This window comes from Panthera uncia, chromosome E1 (genome assembly GCF_023721935.1).
Source record: "Panthera uncia isolate 11264 chromosome E1, Puncia_PCG_1.0, whole genome shotgun sequence".
In the NCBI taxonomy this organism is placed as follows: Eukaryota; Metazoa; Chordata; class Mammalia; order Carnivora; family Felidae; genus Panthera; species Panthera uncia.
In genome coordinates, this window is record NC_064814.1 from 17,010,942 (window position 1) to 17,038,341 (window position 27,400).

Sequence of the window (27,400 nt, forward strand, 5' to 3'; positions counted from 1 at the left end):
TAAATTTTTTAAAAAGAGAGAAGCCAAGAAAAAGAAGTCATTCAAGCAAGGAAAGCCTTTCCAATATGTTCAGAAGAAAGGCCTGTTTCTCCTGCATTCACTTGAATTACAAACCTTCACTTTTTTTTTTTTTTTTTTTTTTTTTAGTAATCTCTACACCCAACGTGGGGCTCAAACTCATGAACCTGAGACCAAGAGTCACATGCTCTACTGACCGAGTCAGCCAGGCACCCTAAACCTTCACTTTCTGAAGTGAAGTCCGATCCTACAATGTCACAGGGTTTGAAGGGACTGGAGGGAAACCCACTCAGAGAGCAAGAAAGATCTTGTCAGCACTGCCACAGGCCTCCCTAACGTGCTTAGCAAAACTGGTGAGGATGTGGGAAGACAGGGGGGTGAGAAGTCAGGAAAACAGAAAAATGTCTCTGACGAAGTCAACCAAAATTTAAGTAGGTCTTTCAAAACAGAGCCCACATTTAATGGCCTCTCCATGGAGGTAGCTCTGGGCAGACTTTCTTCCACGTGGGAGGGAGTAGATTCCTTTGATTACAGAAGCCACAAGAACAGGTTGCCCATCTGACTGGAGCTCAAGGAACCTTACAAGATCATTCTCTTCTCTTCCTCAGATAAGCGCTGATATTTCTGGAACACACTGCTTCTCTGGCGGAATCTAGACGAGCACTGGCTTTTCTGCCCTGCCCCACCTCACTCTCCTTTCCAAAGCACAACCACCTGGCTGACCCCTACACCCCTTGCATTTAAAACCCGCTTCCTCTCTGAGTAGAGGACTTCTCTAGGTACATCTCAGATGTCACAAAATATTTGAAATTCTCCATACCAGCCCCTTCTAAGTACACCTCTAGCAATGATTTGAACACTTCTGGGCTGGCCCTTCTGAAAGGTATTTATGGACCAAAGAAACCCAGGAACGAAGCCTCCTCATATACCAAATATTCAAGAGCCTTGTCCTTCCCTCTCTCCCGTTCTCTCTGAGGAAGAGTATGACAACCCCACTCTTAGTAATTATCTGTTGAGATTTACCACACACGTCTCAAGAGCAAAGACAGAGCGTCTGCTATTAGCTTGATTCTCTGCTCCACGCTGTGTGGGATAAAGAAAGGAGTCGGTACAGCCGATGTGCACAAACGGTATCTGATGAACTGCCGAAGCATGTGGCACACACCACAGGACTTCCCAGGCGAGGGAAGTCGCTGAGGGCTTGTGTACTCGGGGAAGAAAGACTTCGTAACGAAGGCTGGCTCAGAGGGTGGCGAGGACCCGACAGCATGAGTGAAGAAGCATCACCCTATCTGTGGCAACGAGGACGCAGCCTTGGCGAATACGAAGTGTTCCTTCTGAGAAGCAGTGACACTAAGGCTGGACAGGAGGCAGCGAGGCCATGGAGGAGAATGCTGTGACAACACTGACATGGTGGGTGCTAACCAGGGGCCGACTGGAGGCTTCCGAGCAAAAGAGAGACGGGATCGGAGTCCTCCGAAGGCAGGTCAGATGGGCAGGCGTCAGGGCACAAAGTGAACAAGACAGGGAAGGAGTCAAAAAGCGCAGTGAGGGAGGCGACGGCGGCCTGCACCGGTGCTGGGGAGGGGGAGGAAGGGCGGCAGGAGGAGGGGGAACGTATCAAGTAGTTCTGATGAAAAAAACGCAGGGGACAAAAAGGACCTCAGGAGGACATGGGGATTTTAATCCTAGAAGACAGTGAAGCTAGACTGGCTGGTCTGAATGCAACGAACCACTGGCATCTCCTCAAGAAAATGCTTACGATTCTAATACTCTTTTCTTACAGAAATCATTCGTAAAACAAGGCCGTCCACCCCCCCTGAACTCAAAAGGTAAGCTTCCCCAAATATGTTCCACGCACTCAAGTGAATCTGTTAGGGAATGCTTCTCCCCAGCAGCAGCTCACTTCCTCCCCCAAAGGAAAGGTGCTTCTGCAATCTGAACCTCAAGTTCCCGTTGAAGTTGCGAGGTCCAACGTGTAAGGTAGCAAGTCTCCAACGTTTCTCAAAGTTCAGCTTTGATAAGGAGAGCATTTTAAAGCGGACATCTCACCAAAAGCTAACCCTCGAATTCCAGGTCTCACCTGAACTGGGACAGGACGTAACAAGTCTTCTCTGCGAGTCACCAGATGTCACGCTCAACAGAGAGCATCATGGGGACGTGCCAAAGAACCTGAAAAAGCTCCCACTCCAGAGGCAGTCGGATTCTACCATGTTCTTACTCACCTTCACCCTGACAGAAGTCACTCAGACCTAAACACACACACTATAATCACCAGTGAAAGAATTAAACGGGGGAGGGCAAGACAATTCAATGCTATGGCCTGAGCCCAAACGCCTCTCAAGACGTCAGAGCTTCACAGAATCCGTTCGTGAGTAACCAGAGTGCCATCAAACCTTGTACGGTCAGGCCAAGATGAAAAGACAGGTAACGAAGTTACAGCCAAAAAAGGATTTTATTCACGTGCTTCAACATTCACAGCTGGATCTCGACACAGACCTAGTAAGAGTGCAAAGAATACCCACTGGAGTGGAAATCTATGCCACTAAGCGTAGTGACAGCTGTTTGAGAGACCTCCTCATGAGAGACGTGTCACTCTGAGGTAAAGCCCAAGCTTGAGGGAGGACGCCAGAGGGGGTACAGAGGAGACTGAGCACGAGCTGGTTCTCACAGAAGCTAAATGAGGAGGACGTGAGGGTTTGTACCTCTCATTGTCTCTAAGTTTGCGTATGTTTAGAATCTTCCATGATAAAAAGGAAAACACGACAAAGAAAACACATTTTCAAGATACTCAAAACAGGCCCCTCTCATATCCTCTCTCACAACTTAATTTTCAGTCCTCCCAAACAATGGAAAGCAAATAAACACTTTTCTTGTGCTTAAGCAATGAGGTAGAAAGGGAGTAATGCATATCTTAAGCCTAGAAAATTCAGTAAGAGAAGACAGATTAGAACCATGAACGAAATACCGCCCCTTCTCACACTTCCCTGCTCATGTTTCCGTCACACCTCTGAAGGCAGATCTCTCTTTCAGAGGAACGTGCTCGCTGCCGGAGGGACAGGAGAGAAAAACCGACAGCAAAAAGTCACAAAGAGCCATACGAAATTCCAGATCAGAAACTGGAACTGGAACCTGCCGTGACAGTGGTCCAGGTGACAGATAATGCATCCCAAGGGGGCAGAGTCCAGGCTCATCTGTTTCTCAGGGTTCCCCAAAGACATCTAGTCAGAGGGTTCTGGGACCCGAGTCAGCATCAGGTGCCTGAGACATCTACTGAGCATCCCTGGCTGTCTACGGAGCCCAACCTCAAGAAATTAGAATTCAGGGGCGCCTGGGTGGCTCAGTCGGTTAAGCGTCTGACTTCAGCTCAGGTCATGATCTCTGTGAGTTCAAGCCCCACATCACGCTCTGTGCTGACAGATCACAGCCTGCAGCCTGCTACAGATTCTGTGTCTCCCTCTCTCTCTCTCTGCCCCTACCCTGCTTGTGCTCTGTCTCTCAAAAAAAAAATAAACGTTAAAAAAAATTTTTTTTTCTATAGAAAATAATAAAGAAATTAGAATTCAGTGGGAAGACAAATGTAAACAAAGTTTCACAACACAAGCACAAAGTGCCCCGAATCCAGATGAGGAAAGGAGCTCACCCTGCTTGAGGGGTCAAGAAGGTGACCGGTGAAGGGGATCTTAACAGATCTATAAGGAGCCTGTCCAACGCTGCAGGCTGCCGGTGGGGAGGGCACATGAGCGAAGGCCCCATGTTGCTGAGGCCTAGAGATGGGGTGAGGGCCAGATGGTGAAGGACCTCGCATGCATGCGAAGGGGCTTAGACTTCACTCTGTGGACTGGGGCCTTCTCTGTGGCGAGGGACCAGTTACTGAAAATTCTAACCCAGCACGGATGACTCTTAGGATCCCTTCTGTACTTCTCGTGGACAGGTAACACAGGTGGGCAGACCACACTTAGGGCACTGCCTTAGACAGCACCAAGGCTATCTCGCCAGAGGTGCAGCCTGGTCCGTGGTCTCATTAGAGGGCAGGTCTGACAGCAGTGTGATGGGTGAAGGACAACAGAGATGGCAGGCAGCCAGGAAGCTGTTCTCTTGACCTAGGAAATGAGTCTGGCTGAGATACTGGCTAGAAGGACTGGGTAGCTCAGTCGGTTGAGCGTCCAGCTCCTGGTTTAGGCTCATGTCATGATCTCACAGTTCATGAGTTCGAGCCCCGCGTCGGGCTCTGTGCTGACGGTGCGGCGCCTGTTTGGAATTCTCGCTTTCGTCCTTCTCTCTGCCCATCCCCCACTCTCTCTCTCGAAACAAATAAATAAAAACTGAAAAGAAAAAAAAAAAAAAGGAGCCACATTGAAGAGACACTACTTCAGTCTACATGACAGAACTCAGTGATCAAGTAGCAGAGCATCACCGTACTCTCCAGACTGGGGGGGCTGTGGCTGTCGGCACCAGGAGGAACTACGGGAAGAGGCACACGTAAGAAAGGTGAACTCAGGCGGGAAGATTTTCTTCAATTTCACGTAACTTTATTCTTGTATTCTATTCTATCTAGTTTATTCTTTATTATTCTTCCAAATAATCCTAGTTAGCTCGTTAACTTTAGTCAAATGGTATCTCAAAGTGAATGCAAGAAGCCTTAAACCAGCCCAGGCAATACCAAAAGAAAGTCCTTTCAACCCCACCAAGCCAAAGCAAGCTTTAGAAAACCAATCTAACGCCAAACAGGGCAGCAGTGTTTTCTGTTTGCATCTGGGCTGAAAGTGCAGAAAAGAAACACACACTCAACTATCTCCCACTGGTGAAATTTCAGACAAAGCCAGACAGTGTTGTTGCTACAGTCACAAAATCACAGCCTAGAAAGATTGCACCTCGCGTGGTGTCAGAACTCGTTAGTTTCTGAAAGCAAATAAAACTCGTTTTCTGTACTAGGTGCAGTTCGCTGCTGTGGTGTAAGAAATGTTCATTTCTGGGAACGGCAACACATGTTTGGGTGAGGAACAAAAGCACCTGCCAAAACCACTCTGTGGAAAGAAAAAAGAAAACAAAACTCTCACAGTCTGTTGGCCCTTGAAACAAGTAAACAGTCAGGAAACCATGAAATGGAGTAACAGGTAGATACTGTGCATAGCCCCGGCTTGATGAGTTAAAGGGGTCTGTTTGCATCTGCAAGTTTCTTCCATTTGCTTCTGATCCCCCACTGCCTCTCAGGCCCAGGCCCACGGCCTCCCTTGCCTGGACTGGTGCGGCAGCCTCCGCCTGGTCTCCAGCTTCCTCCTGGCCTCATCAGTTCAGTCTCAACATGGCACCTGCTAACCCTGTAAAGTGGAGGCCAGGTGTCTTAGCCAGCTCAGGCTGCCTTAACAAAATCCCACAGTCTACGTGGCTTAAACAACAGACATTTACCTCTCACTGTTCTGGAGGCTACAAGCCCATGATCAGGCTGTCCGCATGGCTGGGTTCTGGTGAGAGCCCTGTTTCTGGCTTGCTGACGGCAGCCTTCTCACTGTGTTGTCATATGGTGGGAGAGAGCAAAGGCTCTGGGCTTTTCCTCTTCCCAAAAGGGCCGCTAATCCCATCATGGGGGTCCCTCCCTCATGACCTCATCTCAGCTAAATCCCACAGGCTCCACCTCCAAATACCACCACATTGTTGGGGAGGGCTTCAACGTGAATTCTGGAAGGACACAAACATCAGTCTGCAATACCAGGGCAAGTCGCTCCCCTGCTCAGATGTCTCCAGTGGTGGCTTCAAAAAGGCCAACAGCCTCACACCAGCCACCAGGCCCTACACCTCTACGGGGAGGCTATACCTCTATGGGGAGGGCACAGCTTGCCAGGCAGCACTCAGGAAATCTGTGAGGGGCATTTCTTGGCGGTCACAGAGACTGGTGGGAGCTGTGGGGGGGCGGGCACTGCACAGCCAAAGATCACGTCAAATCTGTACACCGTCAGACACTCCCACAGGCCAAAAACCTTTGATAACTCCCTGGAGCCTACAACCTCACTTATGTAAAAGCACAAAAGTACTTTTTGCATAATTTTATACAAGTAATCTTTCCAGACTTTAACTACTGTATAAAGCAAGCAAGGTCGCACTTCTGACGTGTGGAGCGTTACCAAGAATTGCTCGCCATCTTGGAGATGCGGGCACCGCTAAATGTCCTGGTGTTTTTATCAGTCTGCATTGGCGGGCACCACATTCACTCACGGCGGAGTGTCACCGTGTAGGAGGGTATTTACATGTTAAATTACATATAGGTGAGTAAGAATTACTTTTCTATTAGTCCATTGTTAGATTACCAGCTGCACAATACATGTATTTCTTTCTGAAATTGTGTGCCTGTGTGTGTGTGTGTGGGGGGGGTTTGGTTACTGTCTATAGATTTCACTCCAGGACAGTAGGGGGGCATTTCTGTAATAAATATTGTATGGAGAGAGCATGGCATCCCCGCAGGACTGGCGCTCTCATCTCCTACTCCTCTTCCTCTCCTTTACTCCCTGCCCCCCCTGCAGCCACTCTCATACTCCAAGTCCTCCACCACGGAGGACTCTCCCCCCTCGCCCCTACTATGCCTTCTGCCTAAAGGCTCCCCTGCCTCCTTGAGTTCTTGCTCAAATGGCGCCTTCTCTGTGGGGCCTTCACTGTTGAAAGTTGCAGCCCCCACCCCCACCTCCACCCCTGGCCCTCTCTATTCCACTCCCCTGCTTTATTTTTCTTCAATAAAGTCATAGCTTTTATCACCACTACGTAATTTATTTCCTTGTTTCCTGCCAGAATGAAAGCTCTAGGGGGGAGAGGATTTTGTCTGTTTCTTTCATTTGCTGTACCCACAGGGCCTGGAACAGTATCTGGATACCATCATAGGCGATTTACAGATGAATGGTTTAGAAATATCAATTTTGAAATCTTTAGTCATAATTGCAAGATCAAAACTAAGTCAAAAACTCAGGGTCTCTATGCATTATCACCCTTAACCTTTGTGTAGAAATACATAGATATACTGTAATATACACAGTGTTTACATCTATTGTAGAAATATAGATAGTGATTGGTATCCAGGGCTGAATTTAACTTTAAAAAGCCAATCTAGGGGCGCCTGGGTGGCTCAGTCGGTTAAGCATCTGACTTCAGCTCAGGTCATGATCTCGCAGTCCGTGAGTTCGAGCCCCATGTCGGTCTCTGTGCTGACAACTCAAAGCCTGGAGCCTGTTTCAGATTCTGTGTCTCCCTCTCTCTCTGACCCTCCCCCATTCATGCTCTGTCTCTCTCTGTCTCAAAAATAAATAAACGTTAAAAAAAATAATAAAATAAATAAATAAAAAGCCAGTCTATTCTCAGAAAAAGTGAGACTTAGAACATAATGAGTATCACTTGAAATTATCAGACCTTACTGAGATTTCTCAAATTCTCCCTTTAAGTGTCTCTTAACACCTCCCTGTTCTGCCTCCCTAATCTGTTCCTGGATTCCACTGATTTGTATTTCTGTCCCGCCTCTCATCCTTCCCACCTCTTCCCATCCCCCTGCTCCCCTTTTCAGGTCTGCCCCACAGCTCTGGCCTGTCACTGGCCCACACTCCCACACTGCACTGCAGGATTAGTGTTGAGTCACTCACTCTCAGTCATATTAATGGTCCCAGCTTCCTGTTCGTCCGGGTACAAAAGCCAGGATGCTACCGTAGGGCTCAACATGCCCTCTGCTTCTTTCCCTCCACCTCTACTCCCTAAGCTCCTCCCAAACAGGACCTAGACCTGCTGCCTCCTTTGCAGGCCTCACTCCCAACAGAAATTCACAAGGCTCAGCTCACCACAGCTTCAGAAATCTTTCCTGCTCTCAGCTGGCCAAGCTCAGAGCAGTTCCTACCACCTCCCAGAGGCCCTTAGAAAACCGTGGCCCAGCCCTAACATTCAATGGTAAAAAGTGTTTCTCTCAAACCTTTTGTTGAGGATTTATTGATTTCACCTTTGGACAAAATCAGACACTGTGAAATTTAAAGGACTCTACTTTTGTTTTAGAAACATTAGAAGGCTTAAACATGAAGGAGAGACGGTACAGATAACATTCCGGGAGGCTGTAATACAATGCTGAAAGCCTACAGTCTTCTTGTGGCCACTCACTCCTGAGAAAGCTGGTCCTTCCGGCTGCCTGAGGTTCTTGCTGATCCAAGCAGGGACCCACTCAGACAGGTGAGGCAGGGTGGTCTGTGATGCCCCAGCTGCTGCCATCTATGGACCGTAACCAGGTTTGCTGTTGGCTTGATAAAATGATGTGTCACCTTACGATATATGCCAATATTTTTCCATTCAAAACACTGTTTTGAGAACATTTTATTAGCGAAGGAAACACACTTGCTGTGCTCATGTAAATAATGAGTCACAGATCAGTGACGAAAGAGAGTATGCTGGTCAGACTCTAATCTAGGGCCAAATCAGAATTATTACTGGACTCTGAAAGCCCCAAATCCTTGGATTTGCATAGCTTTATCCAGGACGATTGCTTTGTAAATCAAATACAATTTCCCAGCTGTAGGACTCTATCGTGCTAACTATCACCAGCAAGACAAGATCATAAAACGGAGGCAGAGTAGATTAAATGAGAAACAAGTTCAGCGTTTCACTTCCCTCAACGTAAAGACCCAATAAAGCGGCTACTTGGATGAATGTCAAACTTTACAGCCCTCAAGTAGTTCAGCCTCTGTAAAAACAAACGAGTAATTTGAGGTTACAGAAGATAGTTCTTATAATTATGATTACAAGATTCTAATCATTAGCTAGAACTTAAAAAAAAATTTAATGCAGCATGTCTTTGTAAAAGACCTACCAGCCAGAACTATTAATAGAAAAGCCTAGAGCCATTTAAACATGAAATCTGGAAAGAAAAAAAAAAAAAAAGATAAAGGTTCCTCTTCAACTGATGCACCTTGTGAATAATCACAATTCAAGCTGTAAACATACCCTCTGAGTATAATTCCCTCTCTTCTCCTTGCCTCCATTATCCTTTTTAATTTTATTAAAATGTATAACTGTTTTTCTGGAATATGTTTCCTGGGAAGTAGCTGAGCAAATGCCCAGGTCAATCAAGGACCATATCCAAATTACCTTCTTTTAAAGTCCATTTGATTGAGCCCGTCCTCTTACTGACAGCATGCAAGCTTCCATCCAGGGTTGACACAAACAACAAGGTTTCGGGAAGTGTCACTGTGCTGGGACTTCCAAAAATCTGCAATGAGATGTTCATGTTCAATAGTAATCTTCATCTTGGGCACGTACAACCACAGACAGACTCCCCACCCCACCGCCGCCCCACCCCACTCCAAAAGTTATCCTTCTAAAATCTGCCACCTCACAGATGAAGACGCTGAGGTTAGAGAGCCCGCATCCAAGGCACATGTCTAGACAACAGTTGAGTCAGGACTAGATCCTAGTTGCTTTATTCTCCCTAAGCAGCAATCCTTCCCGCAGACAGACAGGCTTATCACCTGACACAACAATGACAGGGATTCTGAAATAATCCACGGGCAGCTCCACTGAAACAGAGGAAGAAAGTATGCTCAGCTTTCTAACGGACTTCCTTCTCTTGGTTATACTGCACCTTCTAAAACTTGGTCATCCTGCAAGACTCACTGGGAAAGAAGAACGCCAGCATACCCACACTTGCCCACGTGCACTTACGGAATTTTAAAAAGGCAAAGAGCTAGGAAAAAGTGTTTAAAGCAAAATAGGAAAAGCAGCTCTCATTACATAAAAAGTTCATACAATGGGGCGCCTGCTGGTTCAATCAGTCAAGTGTCTGCATGATCTCATGGTTTTTGAGTTCAAGCCCCGTATCATCCTGTCAGCACAGAGCCTGCTTTGGATTCTCTCTCTCTCTCTCCCTCTCCCTCCTTGGCTTATGCACTCTCAAAATAAGTTAAAAAAAAAAAAAGAGAAAAAGAAAAGTTCATAGAACAATAAAACACCAAGATTTCAAAAGAGACAGGTTATAAAAGAAAATATATGAAAAATATAACGCAAATTGTTCTTCACTTATGGTCAAAATGTAATTTACATAAAATTTTTTATGCTTAATGTGTTAAAACACACACACACACACACACACACACACTCTTTACAGAAAGCAGCCAAAGGTGGTGAAATTCACTTTCTCATCCATTGTTGGTGCCAATAAAAATTATAAGTCAGTGCAATCTTTCCGGAAAGTATAAAAATGCTCAGATTTTTGATCCTATAATTCCCATTCTGTATCCTAAAGAAATAGTTCCAGAAATAGAAAAAGGTGTGTGCACAATGATGCTTATCATATCCCATTTCCCATTTACGAACACAGAAACTAGAAAGATCTGGATTTCCAATAACATCTAAATGACTGAAATAAACTATAAACACCCAATGGAATATTACGTAATCATTAAAATAGCACTTGGGTAAAGTTACAGCAACATAGAAAAATGCTTCTATACATTTTCACGTGAAAAATACAGAATCCAAATTTTAATGTACACCGTGGTGATAATTATACTGGACAAATTTTCTTTGTCTGCCTATCCTCCAGTTTTGCTAAGAACTGTACCCTCATCTGCAGTTGCCATGGGAACAGCTGTGTGTGGGGGCTCATGCATGCGCACAGGCAATACATCCATGTGCAGGTGATAGCTGGTAAGGTTTCCTGAGACAACACCCTTTTGAGGTGTTCAATTCCAGCTTGCTTTTTTAAATGTTTGTTTATCTTGAGAGAGGGCATTTGTGCAAGTGGACGAGGGGCAGAGAGAGCAAGGGAGAGAAAGAATCCCGAGCAGAGCCTGATGCGGGGCTCGATCCCACAAACTGTAAGATCATGACCTGAGCTGAAAGCAAGAGTGGGACACTCAACCAATGGAACCACCCAGGCGCCCCCAGCAATGCCAACCCTGTAATAAGACTTTCTCTTTGTCACCATACTGTCCCATAAGCTACCTGGTTCCTGTGGGTCTTAAATTAAAACTAGGCCAACGCAACTTGCTTATGCTGTGAGAGTTTGGATTTTGGCACAAAAATTTTTAAATATAGGAGTATGGCTGGCTTGTAGCACTAAACAGGAAAGACTGGGGCTTTATGTGTGCAAGGCAGCCTAACCCTAAAATAATACCTGCCCACTCTCGGTAAGAACCAGGATGGCACCCAGCTAATACCTTAATAAGGAAAGCCCGATGGCTCTTTCCAAAGCAGCCTGAGATGGCAGGACAGACACCCCAGTCCCTGCATTCCTGTGGAGACCCACTGGCAGAGGGGGCGAAGCAGCTGCCAGAGCCTGACTCATCTCCGCTCTTGTCTGGTTCCGGCCTAGAGGTGAAGAAGTTCCACCCTTTACCTTGCCCAGAGCCCCTGGGGCCCACTCACCTGGAATGGAAGAAACAAGAGCAAGCTTTATCACTGCCTGTGGAGTCTATTCTCAGTGTAAAGCCCCAAATCACAGGAAGACTTTTAACTCTATTTTGGGAACTAGGAAATTAGTCTGGGTACGACCTGGCTAGGAAAACAGAAGCCTCAAGGTGGTGCCTGCCCTAGCTGGGAATCCAGAGGTCGTGCATACCAAGTGTTTTAGGGATAGGATTATTTTAGCCTGCAGATTAAAGACCGCTGTTGAGACTCATCTGAACCTGTTCGCACCTGAATTGGAGAAACGGACATTGCCCGGAGCACATGGGCCTGCAGAACAGTGGCCCTGGGACAAGACTGCTAAGGCCTGTTGCTGAAGGGCACTTAAGGCTATCCCCCACTGAGAAGGTGATGGGTTTGCAGCAGGACGTGGGACTGTGAGATCACATCAGCTGGGGGCAGTCTAGAGCTGGAATGAATGAAAAGGGAAGAGTGCCTGCATACCCGGGGACCAGTAGGTGGAAAGGCCTGCCGAGGCCCCTCCACCTGTCGTTTTGTACAACAGGTCTCGGGATCACACGAGAATTGTGAACTCTCTGGTCGCTCAACTGGTAAGAAATTAAAACTCGAGAGATTTCTGTGGATGTTTGCTGGATGTGAGAGAGACAAAGATTGAAACAGAGAAAGAAGCCTGAGAAGAAACAGCTGAAAGACGGACAGAGTGCCCTGGCTTCTACTGTTCCTCAGGCCAACTTCCTGTCATTGGGCTCAGACACACATCATCCCTTACAAGAAACTCCTCCTCTTTGCTTACATTTGTTGGAACTAGATTTCTGTCACTCGCAATCCAAAACAGTCCTAAAACACACACACACACACACACACACACACATGCACCATTAAAAATATATATGGAGTTGGGGCGCCTGGGTGGCTCAGTCGGTTAAGCGGCCGACTTCAGCTCAGGTCACGATCTCGCAGTCCGTGAGTCCGAGCCCCGCGTCGGGCTCTGTGCTGACAGCTCAGAGCCTGGAGCCTGTTTCAGATTCTGTGTCTCCCTCTCTCTCTGCCCCTGCCCTGTTCATGCTCTGTCTCTCTCTGTCTCAAAAATAAATAAACGTTAAAAAAAAAAATTTTTTTTTTTAAATATATATGGAGAGAAGGGCACCTGGGTAGCTCAGTTGGTTAAACATCTGACTCGACTTCAGCTCAGGTCATGATCTCACAGTTCGTGAGATTGAGCCCCACATTGGGCTCTATACTGACACTGCAGAGCCTGCTTGGGATTCTGTCTCTCCCTCTCTCTCTCTCTGTCCTTCCCCCATGCTCTCTGTCTCTCCCTCAAAATAAACATGAATACATATATATATATATATATATATATACACACACACATATATATGTATACATATATATGCATACATATATATGCATGTTTATTATATTATATATATTCATGTTTATTATATTACATATATTCATGTTTATTTTGTATTTCTATGTATGTATATATATACATATATACACACACACACACATATATATACACACACACACAGAAAAAAGATGAAAGAAATATTACAAAACTATGGCAACAGTTTTTTTCCTCCTGTATTTTCTAAATTTTCTATGATATGATCATGTAATCTGCGATGAATTTTTTATAAAACGGAAAGAAGATGGACAAGTTAGCAGGTGGGACAGAAGCTCAAAGTTAGAGGAGCTTCAGCAAGCCCCTCAGCATATTAGGCAACTCAACCACCTTTGATCATTAATATCCAACAAACAGAAATAAAAGTTTAGAAACAAAGAGGTCCCTCAGTAAGACAGTGTGCATCCAGGAATAGATGAGTTTTGTCATTGCTATTAAAGCCTACAGTACAATGATAATGAACTAAATGCCCCCAAATATAGCTTATCACGGTATTAGTATTAAAAAGGGTCAATATTTACTAAAACATATCAGTGCTGCTTCATTACTAGTGTGGAAACAAAAGCCACCTGCCTCGTCTGATCATCCTGGAAACCACAGGAAGAGCAATTGTCTATGGTTGGTTGGTGAATCGAAATAAAACACTAATCACATAACTAACACAGTCTTATGAAAATCTTAAAAATACCAGGTTTGGCTAGAAGTTGAATTTAGCAACTGAGAGTGCCAACAGTTAATCACAGTGTCCATACGGACGTCACAAACCCTGTCACAAGCTTCTCTCCTCTTTAAAGGCTCTTGACAAATTCCAATTAGAATGTCTGGGGAGACACTCTGAATGGTGTAATTCTTTCACATGGCAAATTAATATGACAAAATTTCTCGCCTTTCCCCTGGCATTTCTGAAAGCTGCCTGCCCTCAGATACAGTTGCTATCACTAACGTGAATTAAATAAGCTTCTAGATGCCTTTTGGGATACTGAGCACAGCTGAGAACCATTTGTACCTGAACATCTAAAAATGCTGCTTCACAGTAATGAACTTGCACATTACCTCACCCAGCCATTTCAGCCATTAGGGCTCTCTTCTCTCTATGATGGATGAAATGGCCATAGGTGTGTGTTATACACACTCGTTTCCGGACAGCCTGAAACTGGAAAAAAAAAACCCTGATTCTGCAGAACTGTTTCGAGTTGACTCCCTGGAATCTGACTCATTTTTGCAACTAGTGGGATATGTACTCCTGGCTTGGATGATGACTTCTAGCAAGTAATCCCAGTAACACTATGGAGGGTGAAAATGCTAGTGGCAGGTAACCTACTCTAACCTAAAACTAAACACCCATTAGCCAGCTGGTCCTCATGGAAGTCTGGCCACGCACGCTCTCTCCCAGGAGGTGACCCTGAGGTAGCAATCCCAGAAACACCCAGCCTGAGGACTATGAAGGAAGCCTGGTAATTCAGGGCAGATGATGCAGGACAAACGTTGCTACTAAAACCAACTTATTTCATGTAGGTTCGTTCAGTGGTAAAACAGCCCTCACCAAAGCCCTGCTCAGTCTGGACTTCAGCAAGAATCTCCCTCCCATGAAAAGAAACGCAGGACAGGGACTGTGTCCTTGTGTTCAGTGTTCCGATGGTAAAGCAAAGTGCAGCACCCACACCATTTCATAAAATGCAACACTCACTTTAGCTTTACTACAAAGACCCGGAAGCAACTACCGACAGCTTATACAGAGATGATTAAGAGGTGAGCCACCAACAATTTCACCCTAATATTCTAAAGTCAGCTAATTGTTAGTTGCTCTTGCATTAATTAACTCAGCACCTGGTATTTCAGGTAAGAAAAAAATCTTTTCTAAAATGAGTTTTGGGGGGCGCCTGGGCGGCTCAGTTAGTTAAGCGTCTGGCTTTGGCTCAGGTCATGATCTCGTGGGTTCCTAGCCCCACCTCGGGCCCTGTGCTGACAGCTGAGAGCCTGGAGTCTGCTTCGGATTCTGTGTCTCCCTCTCTCTGCCCCTCCCTGGCTCGCTCGCTCTCTCTCTCTCAAAAATAAATATTTAAAAACTTAAAAAAATAAAATGAGTTCTAGGGAGGTCTGGCTGGCTCAGTAGGTAGACTCGGTCAGTAGAGGATGCAACGCTTGACCTCAGGGTGGTGAGTTGGAGCCCCACATTGGGTGTGGAACCTACTTTAAACAAACTGTTAAATGAGTTAAGTAACTTTGTTTAGAGAATGTCTTCAGTAAAGAGAATATGGACACACGAGATAGGTATGTGTTTAAGCAGCACGAAACAAATGAAACTGCCTCTCTTAAAAACCCACCTGTTTTGGAACTAGTACTTAGCACTGGTCAGGCAAGGAGGCAGCTCACAAGTACCTGGAGAGCCCAAGGCTTGGTTTCAGCTGCTATGTCTATCACGGAGGTGGCTGCTCCTTCCTACTCACCCTCTGCCCCCAGCCCCAGGAAGAACAGCAGGCAAGCATATTGTAAGCGCCTCCAAGATTGAGAACAGAGGAAAACCCAAGGCTTTTCATCAGGGTTTCCAGAAATGCTGCATCTTCCCAAGAAATACAATGCGTAAGTTTCAGACACACATTTCAAGAAATAGTCCGCACACACATTAACTGACTACCTAATAACAAGGGTCATAAATAAGTTAATAAAAATAGCACAGACTTTTCATCTTGAAGTCAGGGGGAGGAAGTGGTGCCATGCACACGTCTCACACCCAGCTCTCCAAAGTGATCTACGCTTGATAAGCGTTGCAGTGCTGGTTCTATTTACAACAATGGGGCGTCCCACCCCCACAAAAAAGGTGCACGCACACATCCAGAAGACGCCCCACCGTGAACGAGAAAGCCATACACTTCTCAGGTGGCGTGCAAATCAATCAAGTCAAACCCAACTGCACATCTCCAAAAGTTAAATTTAAATGGCAACACTGTAGCACTGGCTTAGTCTGATAAGCAGAAGCAGTAAAAATAGTTAAAATCTTTTGTGACTCTTCTCTACTTCCCACCTCCACTCCAACAGACCACAGTATTCATAATAATATTCAAGTACAATAATGTGGCTAATAACAAAATGATTCTTTTTTCTTTTAGGAGTACCACACCAATTTCCAGGATATATTCAAAGGCTATTGGTTTGTTTTGTTTTTACCAATTTTTCCTCTATGTTCATTGGACTACCGTTATATTGCATAATCCAAACTTTAGTTTTATTTATTTGAAGCTACGTAAACCAGGGGCGCCGGGGTGGCTCAGTCCGTTGAGCGTCCGAGTACGGCTCAGGTCACGATCTCGCGGTCTGTGAGTTCGAGCCCCGGATCGGGCTCTGTGCCAACAGCTCAGAGCCTGGAGCCTGCTTCCGATTCTGTGTCTCCCTCTCTCTCTGACCCTCCCCCGCTCATACTCTGTCTCTCTCAAAAATAATAAACATTAAAAAAAAATTTAATGCTAAGAAAACCATTCCTCCGAACTAAAAGTACAATGCTTGTATAACTCTAGCAAGGATACTGGCATGTTTCCAATAAAATATTATTACACAGCATAGTGAGCACCTAAATTCCTGGAAAACTACAACCTGCCATCAACAACCAGTCTGCCTTATGCAGTGCAGCGGCTCCTTGCCAGGGCTCAAACCCACTGGATGGCTGGCCACAGAGGTAAAGTGAAGGTAAAGTGACTTACAAGTTCGTTTTGGTTAGTTAATATGTACACATTATGGTTTTACAGGTAAGGCATAAAACAAAGTCCCCAAGTGAGGGAAGGATTACATAAGAAAGATTTCCACGTTCTTTTGTTTTACTACTTAAGGACACATGCAATCTTTAAAAAAAATTTTTTTTTAATTATTTTAGAGAGAGAGAGAGTGTGCGAGCAGGGGAGAGGGGGAGTGGGACAGAGGGAGAGAGGGGAAGAGGGGGAGAGGAAAAGGGGGAGAGCGGGAGACAGGGAGAGGGGGAGAGAGAGAGAATCCCAAGCAGGCTCCAAGCTCAGCATAGAGCGAGGCAGGGCTCGATTCCAAAACCCTGGGATCACGACCTGAGCCAAAATGAAGAGTGAGATGCTCAACCTACTGAGCCACCCAGGCACCCCGGACACATGCAATCTTGAGACCAGTTAAAGCTGCGTGTCACCAAATGCAGAATAATAGATTCTGAATGGATTAGAATATGCTAAAGAATGAGAGCTTCTAACTATTAACCTTAGCAATGATGCCCAGAGGGGAGAAGGGCATTCTCTGTGGGGGATGTACAATGCCACAGGAGGGAAGACAGTGTGTGTGCATGTGTGGATGTGGTAGAGGAGGTGGTGTCTGATGGATAAGAAGGTAAAGGTGAGGGGTAACGGCAGACAGACTGGATTATTCTCCTGTTCATAGTTAGCAGAAAGCTACAGGATGGATGAGCTGAGTTTAAGAGAGATCAATAAGCCACTTCTGGCATGCCATAATAGGATACCAGCCCTACAGGGCTTTACACATGTGTGCACGTGCACACACACACACACACATACACACACGTCAACCTGCGCAGTTAATAGGCCAATTCAGCAAGAAGTACCTTAAAATAGCATTCTGTAACATAGTCCCCAGGTAGGCACAATACTGAAGAAAAGGACATCTTGTGTCTATAATTCTATTTATAGCAATATTATCTACCTCAGACCATAAACTTCAACAAAGCCTGGCTATTTGCAATTCTGGTTGCTTTACAAAGTACTCAATGGAGTACTGGTGTTCTAATATCATTTGATCCCATTGTACAAAAATGATGGCCAAAAAAAATCATCAAGAATGACCAAAGCAGCATAGGACACAAATCAGTGCCCAGTAAATGCCTGCACACACCCATTAAAGATCTCTTGATGAGAAAAAAACAAAAACAAAACAAGAACAAACAAACAAACAAAAACATGAGTTTAAGCCTCTCACTGATCAGGAAGGGGGGGCTAAGCCAGCAGCTCCCAAAAGCCTACCGGGTATTTTATGGTATCTTATGGAAAAGCCTGATTAGAGAGATACAATAAAGATTTTTATTCTAATCCAACTCTCCTCTCCAACTCCCATCTCATTTACATGTCTGATCCAACAGTAAAGTACCTGCTCACAAACACGGAGAGTTCTATATGGCCATCTGTACAAGGTGATAACACAAAACTCATTGTGTTCAGTCTCCTGTCTGCTGACTTGGGATAAAGATTAAGAACAGAACAAAAACATTAGTGTATTGTATTAAGAGACTTTCTTGTTTAATTGTGTCTGTTTTCATGATCTCAGTCTACTACAAATTCATTCCAAACTCTATTATACTTTGTTCACCTGCAGGTAGGTCAGTAATAATCCATCAACCACATAGTTCCTTCTAACAGACTATTGGCTGTTATGTTTCCTGATATTAAAGTCAATAAAGGTAACCATGACATTTGCTTTGGATGGGAGTCAAATGTCTGGATGGGATGCTAAAAAGGGCAAGGTCTAACTGAACAGCCATGTGTGGTTTCCAAACTAAGCAACGGAGAGAGTTAAACTTGCATTTGTGGCAATTCTTGTGTGTGGTGTAATTAACCACCACCCAAGACAGTTACAATTCTTCAGTTTAGGCTACTCCTCTAATGGTTCTGATAAAAGGTTCCTCCTAAATCCACTTTATTCCTGAGTGTGAAGATATGTTAATTTCACAACAGGTGATTCTATTTCCCCCAAACTGGCTTTGGGGCCCCAGGCTAAGTGTCTAAGTTCAAGCAGCTGGCAGTTCTGTTTGTCTTCATGGTCCCTCTGCCATCAACTTATATTGACACCATGGGAGGAGGAAATACAATTGGGCATGAAAGGTTCTACGTGAAACCCTTTAGCACACTGTGGCCAAGGAAACAAGCCCTTATTGTTTCAGGTGGTATCAAATCCCTGAGGTCCTGAGGCATTTATAGACATGAAAACTAAAACCCAAGGTTTCACAATCATTTAGAGGCTGAGATTTAGAACGCAGGTATTGCCGCTATTCCTTCGTTGCATTCACTAAAGAGAAACAGCGCAGTTGACATCTTGTAAAATTTGAGAAACCTGGGAGGCTCACTTACCTTAATGGAGCTGCATCGTAAACAAACTCAACTAATAAAGGTCTGACTTAAACTGTAAATGCAGTAGGGGACTACCAGCCTCCAAAAAAAAAAAAAAAAAGCCGGATTTGATCTACTTGAGTATGCATACTCATCTGCAGTTAAACATATTATGAGGAAGTCCTCCTACGAAAATTTCAACGGAAAAAAAAAAAAAGGACTCAATGAGATACCAAATTTTTCAGTCGGAACAACTGCAACTAATTTGAAACTGTCAATTGTTTCTACCGAACAATTGCAACTAATTTGAAACTGTCAATTGTTTACTCTTTATACTGGTTAGAGATTGCTTTCGCCTGGAGGGGAACGAATGGGGTCAAGTAGAAAGTGGATAAATAAATGCTCTAGTTAAATAAAAATTATCTGCAAAAAGCTGTGTTTATGACATAATTGCCACCCAAGCTTCCCAGATGTTGCCAAGTTTTATAATAGAAGTTAAACACTATGAAATGCACCTCTAGTTGAGATAGATACCTGGCCAGCCTGACTTCCCCTAGACAGAATCCCCACTGTTCCCAGCACATTTGAGGATTCTCTACTGGCCCGTGCACCACACCCCGTTCTTCTCTCCATTTAGCTGGACAGTCACTGAAACCCATATGGCTCCGCACAACACAGATCAAACAGCAGGGACCGTTTACAGCTTCCAGGATAGGCCATCTTAGAGATGAAAAAGAGAGAGGAAGTCAAGGCCCAGAGGGGTAAAGTGACTTGCCCAAGGCACCAGAGACAGTTAACCATAGACACGGGACTAGAACCAAGGCATCCGCCTCTCCGTCTGGCCCTTTGCCCACTACACCACACTATAATTTTACTACTTTAAATCACGGTTCTCCGAGAACCATAAGCTTAAATTACTTCAGGCATGGAGCTCCCCTTTGAATTTTGCTGGGGCAGATGAAGATCTGCAAGCACCCTGCTCTGATAAGGGGGCAGGAGCTTTTAGAGGAGACCAAAATATAATTTGTGGATTCTACATAGACACCCAATATACCAAAAGGCACTGAAAATTATACAGGGTGGGGTCTTTAAAAAACTTTCTGGATATAAATTCCTGAGATCCCACTGTAGATCTAAGAGGGTGGGAATAACACCAGAAAAAGGTTGGCCACCATAAAAAATTCCTGCAATACACATTTACCCAGCCCAGTCCCACTGGCTTAAAAAAAAAAAAAGAAAAGAAAAGAAAAAAGCTCTTTGATGATGATGATGATGATGATATAGTGACCACTGCCAACTCCTTTGATGAAGCGAATCATTCTTTTCATGCCAGTGTCAAGGAAACACACATTACTGATTAGCACAGGACAACTCCCTTGAACAGCAAGAACCATTTTAATAACCAAACACACACTGATGAGCCTCACGTAGTTAAGCCAGGACTGCTACACCTAGCAAGAATAAGATGCTCACAAAAAAGGGAAGGAAACACAGATCTGAATATTGACTTTTTCATGTGAAAAAACCCATAAGCCACCAGATTTCCATCATTTCAGCCAGGCTTCCTGTGTTCTAGGCTCCTCTGAGAGGCAAATGTAAACATCCCTATGCAATTCTCACACATTTGGACAGAGCCAGAAACGCAAAAGAGACTGCTCAGAAGATTGTGTTGGCACAACCAAGTCCACAGAGTTGTGGTGTGAAAACCAAAGGCTGAGAAACAAGAGTGAAGCCAGAGGACTGGTCCCGATGGAACAAGGCTGCTTCCTCCAGCTTACTGAGCGGTGGGCAGAGAACAGACACAGCACAGCATTACCAGCAAGCAGCTACAAAGCCTTTGGGGTCGAGGAAGAAGCCCTTCCAGACACTAAGGAGAACAGAACTCCCTCCTAAAAAAGGAAAAATGACCGTCCGGGGCAGGGATGGGGGGGGGGGGGAGTCACTCTGTTGCCAACAGGCTCCACATTCCCAGGGACCTCTCTTCCTAAAAAGTCACCGTGTTGATCAACCTGCTGCCTCACCTGGAGGTCATCCAATCCTACTGCCGATTTCTCCGAGTCACAAAAGTGGCTTATGTGGGGATCTGCATTGTGGAGCAAGGTGGCTAAGCTTTCAAATGTTTTTTCTTTTGAAAACTGAGGGACAGCGACCTCTCTTTAAATGCCAAGAAAGCAAAATAAATGTTAAGAATGTCAAAGACAAGAGTTATGTAAATATTAGGGAAGATCGTTTTATTTAAGAAATTGGTGGGGGCCAAAGATGCCATCAGAAAGTTAAACAAACTCAAAACCTGAATATCTACCCTGTCTCACAAGCTCAACTGCTCCCTACGTATCCTCCTGGGCAGACAGCAAGCATACAGTAGCTGTACAGACAATCTGGAATCATTAAGAAAAGGCTAAAATATGTTCGGTTTGTGGTGTTTAAGCCGGAAGAAGACTATAACTGGTGAAAAGATTTTCACCAAACAGCACGTTTCAAGTTCTGGGGCTGTATCTGAATTATCTGGAAACTCACTCACGTAGTACCTCCTATTTTCTGATGATGCTTAATAATTCAACTCCCATTTGTTAAGCTTTAATGCAGTGCCTGGCAGGACACTGTGGCAGCTGGAAGGGCAGACTCTGGAGCCGGACCATCCCGGCAGTCACTTAGCTCTCTGTGCCTTGGTTTTCTTGCCCGTAAAATGGGCACGGTAATCATACCTACTTCAAAGGGCTGTTGGGAGATTTAGATGAGTCAATGTATGTGAAGTTCTTAGAAGAGTGCCTCATATACAGTGAGCACCATGTGTGTGTCGGCTGTTATTAGTATGATTAACCAAGAACTACCTAAGGCAATAGGATCTAATCATAACAGATCTATTCCCGCCCTTGTGGAGTTTATGGTCTAATCAGGGACTGCATTAGTCAAATAGTCACACAACAGAATGACAAATTACAGCAAGTGCTATGAAAAGGGCATACAGGGAACCAAGAGAGCCTAACAGGAGAAGCTGCTTTGGTCTTGTGATGGGGGTGCACAAGATCACAGTGTCAAAGGATGTCCTGAAGGAGTGATATCTGAATCAAGATCTATAGGAAGGGCGGGGAAGGAAGGGAAGAATTGCCTGGGCAGAAGGAACAGCCTGTGCAAAGGCCCTGAGACTAAAGGTAAGTTACTGTGTGTGAAGACCTGTGGGCCTGTGCAGCTGGAGAGGGCAGAGCAGGGAACGGGCCGAGGGGGGGCTGGGGAAGCAGACAGGAGCCCGAGCGTGCACTCATGCAGAGTGGGCCACAAAATCAGAACCTTCTTCACACGCCCGTCTGTCACCCTTGCAGCTGATGGAAAGAAGAGGAAGGTGTGCTATTCTGATTGGTGTGAAGCAAATCTGGAAGGAGAAAACCCTCCCCGCTAAGGTGCAGTATTTGATATGCCACACAGTCTGTGCTCACACCCCAGGCGAGTCTCCTCTGGTGTTTTGACTTCTACTGATGTTAGACTAATGTTTCTTAGCTGCGTTGACAGCTGAGTATGAGCACAGTGCACCCAAACCGCATGGGCGGGTTTAATAACTAAGACTGTTGTGACGAAATACGGCTACAGAACAAACCCCGGTACAAGGTCTCTTGCTTGCTGAGACCCCCTCATCAGAGGGACCTCTCTGCAGCCACCGCACATGGGATCTCTGAAGCCTCAGGAGTAAGACAGGCCCCCTGCTCTCTTTTGCATCTTCCGGGGGGCTCCATCCCCCCCCCCCCAGGCCTCTCGATCAGTGCCAGGGCCATTTTTGCTCCTGCAGGCAGATTCCAGGGGGTTCTGTCATAAAATGAGGGAAGTCGCCGGATCACAGTCGCACATTACTCAAGAAGGCTGGTAAGGATATGAAGTATGTATCAATCTCTTCCAGGCACTCCCGGCTTCACAACTCTTCCTGTCAGCTGACTCTTCTATGTCCATTTTACTTGCTAGTTCACCCGGTCCAACCCCACCCCCAGGCTGGGCTCTTTTTTTTTTTTTTTTTAATTTTTTTTTTTTTTTTAACGTTTATGAGACAGAAAGAGACAGAGCATGAACGGGGGAGGGTCAGAGAGAGAGGGAGACACAGAATCCGAAGCAGGCTCCAGGCTCTGAGCTGGCAGCACAGAGCCCGACGCGGGGCTTGAACTCACGGACCGTGAGATCATGACCTGAGCTGAAGTCGGATGCTCAACCGACTGAGCCACCCAGGCGCCCCCAGGCTGGGCTCTTTTATTCTCCAGATACATAGAAAGAGGGGTCCTGTCATGCATAAGGCACTGGAGCCCCAAGGCCTGCGAAGCTTCTGCCTCCCAGGAGTGTACCATCCATCGGAGAAGCAGTACCTTACAAGGGAAAAGACGGGAACCCCACAACCGTATCTCCTGGCAGCACCTGGCAGTGCCCTCAGGCCCTGCCCAGAGCAGCTCCCTCAGATTCCAAGCCCACGCTTCCCTGCTCAGGCCTTCACACTCTGCAGCCTAAGCCTGCGTTCCTGTAACTCCAAAGCCCGCTCATCATCCTCTCAAAACTCCAAGTTAAAAAAACTTGACATGCTCAACATTCGCTTTTGGGTGAGGAAAGCTGAAAGGAAATGAGATGGGGCACGGGGGCATGTGTCGTGGTTTGGGCTCCGGGCATCAGTTTCCGACTCTACAAAGTAAGAAGACCGGGTTGAAGCTGCCATTTGTCTCAGAAATGGGACAAGTCCATGCTTTACCAGGCCCTCGTCCATCCTCAGGCTTTACTGAAGATTCTTCTAGCTCCAACCAATCAAAACACACCCAAAACCCATGAAAGAATTTGAGAGAGTTTAAAAGTCTTGATGTCTTTCAACATCCCACTGTCTCCACTTATCTCGAAACATTTCAACATTGGAAATCAGTAATAATCTGATTCACTTAAGCTTCAGGGTGGGGAAAAGAAATACCATAGAAATCAACTAATGTTATATGGGAGGAAGTGGGTGACTCCCAAGCACACATTCTTGCTCTAGATGCTAAAAGCAACCACCTCCTAAACTGAAAGGGAGATCTCGGTCTTCTCCAAACCACAAATCAGATAAGTGATTGAACTTTACCCAGGCACCGAAAGCCCTAAAGATTTCCAAGTACTGAACCGTCAGATCAAGATGATTTAGGATTGCTTTTCGAAGCAACTGTGGTTTGGTTCCCAGTCAGCTGAGTGCCAGAACTACAGATAAACTTGTTCTTAATCTCTACACATAAAGGAAACCGTTTTCTGCTCTGCAAAAACAGAACACAGCAAGTGGAAAGTGAACCCTAACACAACTAAAGGATGAGGTCACTGGATTTGTTCAAAGAAAGGTGGTGCCTTTGAGGTCACAGATTCCCCAAGCTGGCTTTACATCTTTCTTGCAGTATCTGAATTTATCTGGAGAGCTTATAGATACTTCTACAATGGAAAAAAAAAAAAAAAAAAAAACGACTTAATTTTGTTTGTAAAAAAAAAAAATATATATATATATATGTATATATACACACACATAGACATACATACAAGCACATGTACATTTGGGAACAGAACCATCACAAAAATCAAAGACTTGCTGGCTCTGTTGTCTGAGTTGTGGGGGTTTCTGAGATTTCCTTGATAGAATTTTCAACTTTCTCCTATGTTGTCATTAAAAATTGGCAAGTTACACTCAGTACCTCATAGTTGCTCAGGAGTTTCCAATGTACAGGAGCCATCAATACCAGTCCTTCAGATGATTAGATGTGAAACAAACTAGAATCTAAACCTGTATATTAACCCCAACACTGTGAGATGTGATGCCACTCAGAGTACAGGAAGGGCTCCTGTCTGGGAGAGGACAGTGGTTAGGGAGGGACCCACAGGGCAGGGGAGTGTAACCTGATGAAACCACAGCCCACTGCTGGGGCAACTCCCAGGCCCTCATCTCCCTTGCTCTGCTCTGTTTTCTTTCCTTCTGTAGAATTGTATCACTTTCCCACAAATATATTTATGGATTTATCACGCTATTGTGTCTTGACTCTCTCCACCAAGTAGAAGTTTCACGAGGGCACAGGTCTTTGTTTTCTTCATTAATGTGCCCCAAGCACCTCAAACAGTGCCTGGCAAATAATATATACTCAACAAAACTGGTGGATGAATGAATGAACACATGGAATCCACTACATTCGGGAGCTAGGAAAGTTGGAAGGCTCAAACAAAGTAGCCCTCTCGTCTCTGACCACCTAGGTAGGAGTGAATGTGAAGCTGTATGGTGGGGGCACTAGTCACTTTAACCTGAATTGTGTTCCTAATTTGGGAAGACATTCAGGAATAGGCCAGCTTAGAGTTTCTAGTTTCATGCCTTGTTTTTTTTTTTTTTTTCTTTTTCCTAAATGTTTGAGAAAGAGAGAGAGAGAGAGAGAGAGCGAGCGAGCATGCGTGTGAGCGTGCGAGTGGGGGAGGGGCAGAGAGAGAGGGAGACAGAGAATTCCAAACAAGCTCCATGTTGTCTGACACGGGGCTCAATCTCACGAACCATGAGATCAAGACCTGAGCCAGTATCAAGAGTCAGACGCTTAACCAACTGAGTCACCCAGGCCCCCCCATGCCTTGTTCTATGGATGAGGAAACAGAGAGGAACTAACTCATTTGTCCAAAGTCTTCTAGCCGGCTAGCACCAACCCCTCCCTCAACTCCCAACTCCCATTCACTGAAAAAATACATGTGTATCATATGGGTCAAAACACACATGAAAACATAAAACTATGCCTATAAGCTACACTTCAAAACAGCTAAAATGACAAAGTACACCTACCTATCTACTTGAGGAGAACAGAATGGGGATTTCCTTTCGGCATGAAGTTCAGTCTGGAAAACACAGCCCCTGTCCCGGGGTTCACCCAACTCTGTTAGGTCAGATGCCCAGCCCCATGCAGAAGCTGTCATCAAAGACTGACTTCCCAATCCTACTGACGTTTGTCACCATTGTTCCAGCAGCATTTTAGATCTGGTCCAGCTCGGTCAATGTGACACTTAGAAGAGAGTCCCCCTTGCTTCTAAACCACCTGTTCAGATTGCTGGGGTCACAACGGATGCGAGACCAGTCCCTAAAAGGACACGTTGGCCAGCTCCCTGCGTTCTACAGTCAGGCCCTCTACCCGTGCACCTGCTGTAAAATCCCTGAGGGCTGTGAGGCTGACGAAAAAGCAACTTCAGTAGCTAGTACTCAAAAAAAAAAAAAAGCCCTTTGGAATTACCTGTTCTTTAAAAGTTGGGAAATACAATGTATTAGAAAAAACAATGCTAAATTCTCCATTATCAGGTCTGCCACTAACTGGCAGAACGTATCAGTTCCAACTTCTCTACAAAATGAGCCAAACCTGTCTCCGGTCTGGTCCGGTGCTGTGATATTCCAGGGCACAGGGAAACACACTTGCTCTGTCCAGGATTCAGACACGGGAATTACTTGACAGCCTCAACCTGGCTGCGTAGTAGAGTCCTCTGGGGCTTCTGATGTCATCAATAGTGTTTCTACAGAGGGAGAGGGGTTTCTGGAATCCTTGCGCGGGTGGCCATGAACCAGTGTGTGGTGTCCTCTCGATGGGCTCCTCATGTCAGTAACGAGATTAATTTTTCCATTGTCAGACCCCGTGAGATAAATGGTTGGTAATCATTCAAGTCAGTTTCATTTTTCACTCAGCATGATGTTTCATTGGTGAAAATTTTTTTTTTAATGTTTGTTTATTTTTGAAGGAGAGAGACATACAGCACGAGTGGGGGAACAGCAGAGAGCGAGGGAGACGGAATCCGAAGCAGGCTCCAGGCTCCGAGCCGTCAGCACATAGCCTGATGCCTCACGAACTGTGACATCATGACCTGAGCTGAAGTCGGACACTTAACTGACTGAGCCACCCAGGCGCCCCTGATGTTTCATTGTTAAAAAACGAACCTTGATCCAGGGCTGTCTTCTTATGTATAAAACATATTTAAAAAATTAAAGTTATATGTATACAATTATTATATTTTATTTAAAAGAAAGGATGCTGGGCTCCCTTCCTAGAGATTCTGATTTCAGTCACCTTGGGTGGCACCTCAGGGTTTTTAATGAGCTCCCCAGGTGACCCTAGATGACTAATTCGGCCAGGGCTGAGAGGCATTGCCTCAACTTCACACATTCCTAGTTGCAGATGTGGCCTCCTAGACAGGTGTTTCTCTCACTCTTAGACGCTCCTCAGGAGTCATGGGTCGTTTAATTTAAAAGAGATCTGACTCAGTTTGGTCAACAAACACCTGTGACCCAACTGTAGGTCAATGACAATATCAGGATCTAAGGATTCTGACAGCACTGTTTGTTCAGAAAATGTATGAAAAAATTCAGTTTCCATGACAAACACTTCTGCAACCCAGACGAACAGTTATTCCCTCATCTGAAATAGAGGGGGGAAAATAATCCACTGGAGAATGGGGTGGTTTTGAATTATAATTAGAAATTAGTCTACTAACTAGGGAAATCATGTTTTATACATAAAAGGACAGCCCTAGATCAAGGTTCGTT

General features: G+C 45.2%; 1 protein-coding gene across 2 annotated transcripts in view; it reads right to left on the reverse strand.

Annotated features, from left to right (window-relative positions):
* The window catches only part of ERN1 (endoplasmic reticulum to nucleus signaling 1), an 83,150-nt gene that overhangs the window by 47,110 nt on the left and 8,640 nt on the right, over positions 1-27,400 (reverse strand). For both annotated transcript variants that reach the window (XM_049637645.1, XM_049637644.1), the window contains exon 2: positions 9,121-9,241. In XM_049637645.1, coding sequence (XP_049493602.1) covers positions 9,121-9,241 — 121 coding nt within the window. The remainder of the gene's footprint in view (positions 1-9,120; positions 9,242-27,400) is intronic.